The 8991-nt window shown below is 54.0% G+C and overlaps 1 protein-coding gene across 1 annotated transcript; it reads right to left on the reverse strand.

Annotated features, from left to right (window-relative positions):
* Positions 1-810: 810 nt before the first annotated feature.
* Positions 811-2917, reverse strand: LOC113228653. Its single transcript, XM_026462374.1, has 2 exons — positions 967-2917; positions 811-851 (listed from the first exon to the last, which is right to left on the reverse strand). Exons 1-2 carry the CDS (start codon positions 2915-2917, stop codon positions 811-813), a joined length of 1992 nt encoding a protein of 663 aa, XP_026318159.1.
* Positions 2918-8991: the final 6074 nt, after the last annotated feature.

Below are 8991 nucleotides of genomic sequence, written 5' to 3' on the forward strand. Positions count from 1 at the left end.
AAACCAGGACTGTACGATGGCCGCTTCGACCAGAAGATCTCGGTCCATCTTAGCCACTGCCCATCGTGGAAAAGGTGATGTACCAGTGTTTTGTGGTCGACTCATCCTATTGGCCACCTGCGAGGGGGAGACATGAAATCTGATGTACAAGTGATCAGATAACGTCTCCACACCCTCCAGTACATTCCAGTCAGACACTCGTCCAGCGACAGCAGGAGTAGCGAATGATAAGTCCACGATGGACCCCCCCTGCTGTCTAACACAAGTGTTGATGTTGCCCTGGTTCAGTAGAGTGAGGCCGGATGTTATGGCCCAGTCTTCTACAGCGACGCCGCGTGAATCGGTGGTTGGAGAACCCCACGTCTCGGACTTCGCATTGAAATCGCCTAGCACAATTACCGACACCGGCGATGCGCGGTTAACTGCAGCTCCCAAAAGATCCATAAACACCTCAAAGTCGGCTAAGGTTTTGTTGGGGGAGAAGTATACTCCGAATAGTATTACATCCCCCCATTTGACCGCAACGTACCCAGGACCACGCTCTTGAAGTTGCATCCATGAGGAGTTTGCCGACGAAGAACCACCGATTATGGCCACAGAACCCTCCGTATCCGCAAACCAATTAGTACGGGAAGGGATAAAATAGGGTTCAGCGGCGACTGCGATATCTATTGACCACTCTGCCATGGATTGCAGGAACAAGTCCTGCGCACCGGCAGAGTGGTTTAAGTTCGCCTGGAGGACGCGATGAATGTGTGTACTATCCATTGGTGGTTTCCATCGCTTCCTCATGTGGTGCCTGCTGTGCGCCTACAGGGGGGGCAGTGGTCTGACCAGCCTTGTTCCTCCGTCTAGGGGGAGAGCACATTTTACTCCCCATGCTATGTTCCGCGGGCCGCTTAGCTTCTGCGCAAATGGGGCAGTGCGGTTTTGCCGAGCATGACACCGCTTTATGCCCGGCTTTACCGCAGCGATAGCAGAGTTCGCTGCGGTCTATCTGGGCCGTGCATCGGGCTCGGGTGTGTCCTCCTTCTAGACACCGGAAACACTTCAGAGGTCGTGGCTCTAGCGCGCGTACTTGCGCAGCACTCCATCCGACCAAAATTCGACCTGCGTCGACTAGGGTTTTCGCCGCTGCTACTGGACACTTCGCGACAACAGTGCCCATGCCACCCGGGCCTCGACGAATCTCCCCAACTTTGACGGACCCTGCGTCGCAGTTCCCCTTTCTCGCAATCTCTGCAAGAACGTCGGACGGCGAAACAGAGTCGTCCAGACCGGATATACGCAAATCTGCGCACTTGGTAGGTCTAGCAACTTTGACGACTTCACCGAGAGCGCCCCTTAGTTTTTCGGCTAGTTTGTCAGCATGCTTTGCACCTTCAGTGCCCGGCAGCTCCAATATTCTTGCCCCAGTCGCGGCTTGCCTGAAGCGAATGTGCTCAATTCCGAGCTCAGCAGGCACTACGCTTTCCTTGGCCTTGAGTAAAACATCCGCATATGTGATGCCCTTTTCTATGGCTTCTGCCTGTAGCGTGATGACCACAGCAGCGGACCGAGGTGGTCGCAACTTGGGCTTCTTCTTCTTTGCCGGTGGTGGCTTAGCTTTTGGGTTGGTGCCAGTGGCTGCTTTCTTCCTTGCTTTGCGACCACCCACAACTACATTCCAACCCTCTTCGTCTGCGCCAGGATTTGGGACTGATGTCGTAGGCGGTTTGTTGGTTGCTTTTGGAGCTTTTGCAATTGTTGCGTTTGCCCCTTTCTTCTTCTTCCCCTGTTGCGTGTCTGCAACATCAGGAGAGGGATTACCCGTCATTTTTGGGTCCGTCGTATGAGGCGCTGTTGCAAGTTTGTGTTCTACCACGGATGCGAATGACGCCTTCTTTCTAGTTTTGGCGTCCGCTGCCAGTGGCGGACGCAGACGCTCCGCAGGGGGGAGCCGCTCTTCAAACGATTCGAACCGTGCATTCACCATCGTTCCCACCTGCATCATTATGGCTTTCAGCAGCCGTTGATCGACATCAGATTGCGGAGACAAAGACGGTGGTCGCCTTCCCCTATTAGATGTCGTCGTCCTGCGATGCCCTTGCGGTTGCAGCATTGAATCAGGAGTCATGTCCATAGATAATGCCGGATCCTCTACACTCTTATCAGCAGCGGTTGTAGACATCCGCTGCTGGTTCATGTGCTCAATTGTAGCTTCTAACACTGCCAATTTCTTCTCAAGCTCTTTAATTCTGGCATTCAAGAAATTGTTGTTGGCTTGAAGTGCTTTCGTCTCTTCACTTACAGTGTGAGTCCGGATCTTTTCGAAGTTTGCCTCGATAGATGCGGCAACATCTTTTAGTGATTTCTGGTATGTTCCTTTTAGGTTTCCTGAATTTTTGGCCACCGTTAAAATCATAGAGACATCATCGCGAATTTGTTTACTGATAACTTCGGCGGTGTCCACCTCGCTAGTACACTGCGCTACTTCTTTCGCCGTTACAAGCCTTTGCTCTCGCAGGCGGTGAGCTAGATCCGCAGTCTCTTCCTCGGCTTGGACTTGGAGTTCCCGCCTCCTAGCTTCTATGTACTCGTTTTTGGCTTTCGCCAGGCCGACATATTGCCCAGTAGTAGGCGGGCGGCCTCTTCCTCTACGAGCCGTAGGTATTTTCGACGCCGAAGATCGCGTCGATCCCTCGTCAGAGAGCGACAGTGAACGAGATCGCGAACGCGATCTTATGCTCGCTTTCGATAGCTGACGCTTTCTGGTACGCACGTTCGTGCTAGTGTCTCCATCAGTCATGGACACTTCATCATCATCACCGTCCTTCTCGGACACAACGTCATTTGTGTAAAACGATTTATTTAATTTCTCCATAAGAATCCCACGAGTGTGGTCGCAAAAGGTCGTCCACCCCGGCAGAGGCTCCATACCGGGGTAACCCTATTACATCCTGGGAGGACGGGCGGTCTCCCAGGGAAGGCCGCTAGGTGGGTAGGCTGCATACTCCGCCTACCAACCCGCCGAAACGGGCGTGCTGTCGCCGCGCGAGGCCCCAAGGGGCGCCCCAACGACAGTACCTTTGAGGATTTTTTATTGTGGTTGTTTTCCACTCAGGCCGGCCAATTAAGGCAAGCCCCCTGGTCCCAGTCGGTCGGTTGACTCAGTCGGGATAACAGGTCGCCCGACGGTGGCCTCAGCCTGCACGGACAGCCGTGGTTACACAGCCGCCAGTACCCGTCGCGCTTGAAAATGGGCCCAGCGTCGATCCTTGGACCAAACACCGCCCACCCACCGGTAATTTTTGAAGAGGTTTTCTTCCTCGCGGCCCCCACTCGTGAAAGTGACGGCCCTCGACCCTGCACCACGTACAGGGTTACGAGTTAGATAGCGCCGGTAGAGCCGACACTATCCTTCTCCCCTCCCCCGTGCTGGTTTTGGTCCGCGCCGGCCGAAGCCGGTAACTCCCATATCTGGGAGCCGTTCCCCTATCCGCCACCTGGGGACGCGTCCGATGGCAGACCAGCAACTGCACACGGAAACCTAACCTAACCTAACCTAACCTAACCTAACCTTTTTTTTTTTTTTTTTTTTAACCCTGGAAAATGCGTTACGCATACCACCGCGATCGGGGGACGCGGTGGTTATGTGGGACTCTCCTCCTAAGAAGAAATGAGGCCTACCCACTAAAAACCAGGGATACTCCGTCGCCCGCACAGGGCGTGACCCCGGGAATTGCTATAGCATTCGTCCGCAGCCACGCCAGCGGTTGTCCTCTCGGACCCACCCAACCGGGATCTCCACATTGATAGAAGGTGTCTCGGAGTATATGAAGACACCTTCGTTACGCCTTGGGCCTTGAAATGCGGATGAGGGGCTCCCCGTGCCCGTCACCCGCGGCCCAAATTACGGGGGTTGAAGCTGGGCGTAGTCCCGCCTTCTTCTCCCCGTGCGTCTACGGCGCATCGCGTCAGAGAATGCATCGCTCTCCCTGGCGCGTTCCGCCGCCTCCTTCTGTGACATAACCTGTTCACAGAATGTGACCATCGCCTCCCAGGACCTCTTATCGAAGACCATATCCCGCACGACTGCCAGCAGCGAGAGGTCATGTCCTACTTGCGCGGTCAGAACTGCGCGCGGCTGAGCCCATTCTGGGCACACCATCAGTGTGTGCATTGCCGTGTCTTCGGTAGCACCACAGTGGTGGCATATAGTTGACGCCTCCCTTCCAATCTTGTGCAGGTAACTCCCGAAGCACCCATGTCCCGAGAGCACCTGCACAAGTCGGAAGGTAAGTTTTCCCTCCTTGCGACGGACCCATCGCTCTATAACGGGTCTTATCGCTTCGATTGTCCAGTGACCGGCACTAGGCTGTTCTAGACGTTCTCGCCACCGGCGCAGGGTTGCCCTCTTCAAATGCTGCCGCCACCGCTCCACGTCTTCAGACATGGCCCGATCGCCTTGCTCCCGCGCGCGCGAAGTGTACTCATAGACGCTTGCTAGAACTTCCGCCTCTAAGTCCCAAGGTGGGGTTCCTGCCAGAGCGCAGGCCGCCTCAAATGACACAGTGCGGTATCCGCGGCACACCCTAATTGCCATGACCCGCTGTGGTCTTCGCAGCAAGGCCTTGTTCTTGTCGCTCAGGGCGTCCACCCACACTGGCGCTCCGTACAGGGCCATGGACCGCACCACCCCGGTATATAGTCTTCGCACACTTGCGCTCGGGCCTCCCAGGTTAGGCAACAGTCTACCCAGAGCGGCCGCCGCTTCAATAAGTTTTGGAGCAAGACGCCGGAAATGTTCATTGAACAGCCATTTCCCATCCAAAACCAAGCCCAGATATTTCATGTGAGTCCCCGTCTCGATTTGAACTCCTTCTATTCGTAAGCAAGTTCTGGAGGGCGGCCTCTTTCGAGGTCCATAAAAGAAGATAGCCTCAGTTTTGTTGAGAGCCACCCTAAGCCCGAGAAGCTCAATACGCCGAACAACCTGCGTCACACCCACCGTGCCAAGCCGAATAGCCTCATTGAAGGAATCACCACGGGCGGTGACCAGTGTGTCGTCTGCGTAGCACACAACCCTTAGTCCCCTTAAAAGTGCACCTCGTAGGACCCAATCATATCCGATGTTCCACAAGAGTGGCCCAAGAACCGATCCTTGTGGAACACCGCATGACACCGACTTCGTCACGAGCTGTCCATGCCTATTAAGGTACAGGACACACCTGTCACGTAGATAGTCCCCAACCACTCGCCGCAGATAAGGTGGCACACCGTGGTAAACCTAACCTAACCTAACCTAACCTAACCTATTTTTTTTTTTTGTTGTCGGGGGGGAAATCTTCGAAAGATACTCGGCGTCTCTGGGGGGAAACGCCGGGTTATGTGGGATTTTTACCCACTAAAACCCCCCCGGTGGCCTTCCTCCGTGCATGTTCGGAGGCTCCGGGATCTCTAACGACCGTCACCGGTGCCTCTTACGCACTACGCCTTTCTAGGCTCGTCTCTGGCTCTTAGCCCCCTCGCCATCTCTGCCGGATTCGGCACAGCACAGTGCAACCACCACACTATGCTGTCTTCCCGGAGTCGCTGTTTTTATGGACTTCCAGAGCCCCCACTCTGAGCGTCCACAACTCCGAGGTCCTCTTTTAGTCGCCTTTTACGACAGGCAGGGGATACCGTAGCCTTATTCTTACACCTAGTACTACAGGGTTAAAACACCGGAGTGTTAATCGCCTCCACCCCGGCGTCGCCTCCTCCGAGCTGGATCGGCCCTCTCTCGGTCGCGCTCAGCGCTCTCCTTTTGAGCCATGACAGCTTCACAGTACGAGACTATCGCCTTCCATTTGGTCTCGCACTTCAGCATAGCATCTACAACTGCTGGTAGGGAAAGATCCTGCCCAATATGGCCGATCAGTGTCTGCCGCTCAGAATCCCAGGCGGAGCACTCTTCCAGAGTGTGCTGCGCTGTGTCCCGATTCCCTGCACAGTGATGACATTGTGCTGTTGCCTCGCGCCCGATTCTATTTAAGTACTCCCCAAAACAGCCGTGCCCGGTGAGCACTTGAGTCAGGCGGTACGTAACATGCCATTTTCTATTCAACCAAGCTTTGAAACTTGGAACAATTGCACCCACTACGCGCTGACGCATATTCTGGGGTTCTTGTAGCTGTGCACGCCATTTTTTGAGCGCGTGTTGATGTTCCTGCAGCCTAATTTCCGCTGCGCTAATAGCGTCACAGTCCCGAACCCTGCGATGTACTCTCGCGTCCATATCAGCCAAGATATCGAATGGAGGAAAACGTGCTAAAAGACTGGCCGCCTCAAATGAAATCGTGCGATATCCCCTTGCAATTCTTATGCTCATCCTGCGATGTACGGCGTGAAGTTTGACTCTGGAGCGTCTGACTCCAGAGAGTCTGTGCGACCATACAGGTGCACCGTATAGGGCTATCGATCGCACCACCCCCGCATAAAGACGGCGCACTCCTTCGTTGGGTCCCCCTAGATTTGGCAGCAGTCTGTGCATGGCACCCGCTACCCTTTGGATCCGGGGGACTAAACGGTGAAAGTGTTCCTCAAACCCCCAACGGCTGTCTAGTGTGAGACCGAGGTACTTCATAAACTGTCCCACTTGGACCTGCACGCCGCCAACTCTGACCGTCGATTGAGGTGGTTCTCTCCCTCTTGGAAGTTTGTGAAACCACATGGCTTCGGTCTTATGAGGCGCTACTTGAAGGCCCAACTCGCGTATTTTTCCAACCACCCGTTCTACGCCTTGTTGAGCAAGAATGATGGCCCCTTCGCAGGTATCGCTTTCAGCGATCACTAGAGTGTCGTCCGCGTAACAGACGACGTGTACACCATGTGGAAGGATCGTCCTTAGTACAGCGTCGTACGCAAGATTCCATAATAGGGGACCCAGTACTGATCCCTGCGGAACTCCGCAATTAACCGGTCTTTGGTTGTTATTTCCCCCTCTGACCGGATATTTAATACAGCGATCGCTCAAATATGAGCTCAAAATGTGCTGCAGGTAGGGAGGCACCCGATGAAAGAGTAATGACTCTCTGATGATCCGCCAGGGTATTGAGTTAAATGCGTTGACAATGTCCAAGCTTATTGCCAACACCATACCACCTCGTGATACTGCCCGTTCGGACAGCGCTCTCACGCGGATGATTGCATCGACCGTTGAACGCGCCCGTCGAAAGCCAAATTGATTTTCCGATAAATCGGGCCCCTCTTGTACCAGGTGAACGTTGAGACGGGTAGCAATTATTCTTTCGAATAATTTGCCAACCTCGTCTAACAGGCAGATAGGTCTGTACGCCGATGGAGAATCCTCTGGTCTTCCTTCCTTTTTCAGAAGCACCAGTAGAGCCTCTTTCCAAATCGCGGGAAACATACCATTTCTGAGGCAGCTATTGAACAATTGCCTCAGTCTATTTCCGAGAACATCCTGTGTAAGCACCCAAACTCGTCCTGGTATACCATCAGGACCTGGTGCGGTATTGCGGGCTGAGAGTCGATTGACAGCGTGTTCTAATTCACCCTTTGATACCTCCAGTTCTTCGGACCATGTATTGGAGCTTAGAGAGAATTCTGGTAGCTCAGAGCTTTCCCGTACAGAAGGAAAAAGAGTATCAACTACCTTCTCCAAAAGGTTAGGATCCATCATTTCAGTTAGTGGGGGAACCCAGGGACGCAGCTTTCCTAATACCATCTTGTAAGGACGACCCCACGGGTCCCTATTCAGCCCCTCGAGAAGATCCTCCCACGACTTCTCCTTGGCCTCGGCTATTGAGTTTTGTAATTTCATTGTCGCTTCCCGATATACTCTATAAGCTCTCTGTTTCTCCTCTAAAGTTGCTCGACGCCTTCTTCTGGCCCTTGTGTACTGGCGACGTGTCCTCATACAAATCTGGCGCAATTGTTCGATTTGCTCCGACCACCAATAAACAGCACCACGTTTGAGGCTCTTGGCTTGAGGCATTGCCGCGTCGCAGATCCAAGTCATGGTGTCCCGCATTTGTGCTGCTTCTATTTCAGGATTACAAGATTCTTCCTCCAGGTTGCGTTCAGGCCATGACGCTACTATGGCCGCGGCTGTTAATTGATCCCGGTTGAGACGCCTGAGAGCTCAGCGCCGCGGAGTACCTTTTCTAGCATCAGTCATTCTACGTTGGATAGCAATCTCAAAAGTGATATACTGATGGTCGGAAAGCGTGACCTCTTCCTGTGCTACTTTCCATCCAGACACCAAGGCGGACGCCGAAGGTGTAGCCCACGATAGGTCCACTATCGACTCCCCCTGCCATCGCACACAGGTACTCACGGATCCTTGGTTTAGCAGCCTAAAATCAAGTGCTGCAGCCCACTCTTGTAATAGCGTTCCTCTTGCGTCATCCCGGGTACCACCCCACGCTATTGCGTGGGCATTAAAGTCACCCAGAACGAGCACAGGGCGTGGAAGACACCAGCGGACGCATCTTTCCAATTCATCCAAGTATTCTTCGTACTCGGAAAGGGTAGAGTTTGGTGAAATGTAACAGCTTATGACTGCCAGGGCTCCCCACTCCACAGCAACAAATCCCTGCCCCTGAAGTAAGAGCGAGCAGGTTGGATCGCGCTCTCCGCCGCTCCAATACACTGCGGCTGAGCCTTTTATGTCACCGAACCAGCGAGGATGTTTCGGAACACAGAAAGGTTCTGCCACGACTGTTAAGCCAACCGACCATTCTGCGAGGGTTTGCAGCAGCAGGTCCTGCGCCGCTCGACAGTGGTTCAGGTTGCACTGAAGGACTTTTATGGAATCGAATTTAACACCACCGTAGCCTCCGTCGGGCTGTGGCCCGTTAGGGTCGGCGTGCTAGAGGGTGCCGACCCGCTTCCCTGTGTCTGGTCATGAAGAACCTGCTGCTTGTTCTTCGTGCCCTTTGACGTACTGCATTTTTTGCTCCCCAGCCTATGGTCGGCTGGACGCTCGAGATCTGCACACACAGG

Source organism: Hyposmocoma kahamanoa, unplaced genomic scaffold (assembly GCF_003589595.1).
Source record: "Hyposmocoma kahamanoa isolate Upper Pololo Valley unplaced genomic scaffold, ASM358959v1 100012, whole genome shotgun sequence".
NCBI classification, from domain to species: Eukaryota; Metazoa; Arthropoda; class Insecta; order Lepidoptera; family Cosmopterigidae; genus Hyposmocoma; species Hyposmocoma kahamanoa.

What these genes read in the sequence shown, in the direction of transcription:
- LOC113228653 (XM_026462374.1), bottom strand. Translation starts at nt 2,917, where the DNA reads ATGGAGCCTCTGCCGGGGTGGACGACCTTTTGCGACCACACTCGTGGG. An exon ending in CGAACTCTGCTATCGCTGCG is followed by an intron (nt 852 to 966) that starts GTAAAGCCGGGC and finishes CTCTCCCCCTAG; the next exon opens with ACGGAGGAACAAGGCTGGTC.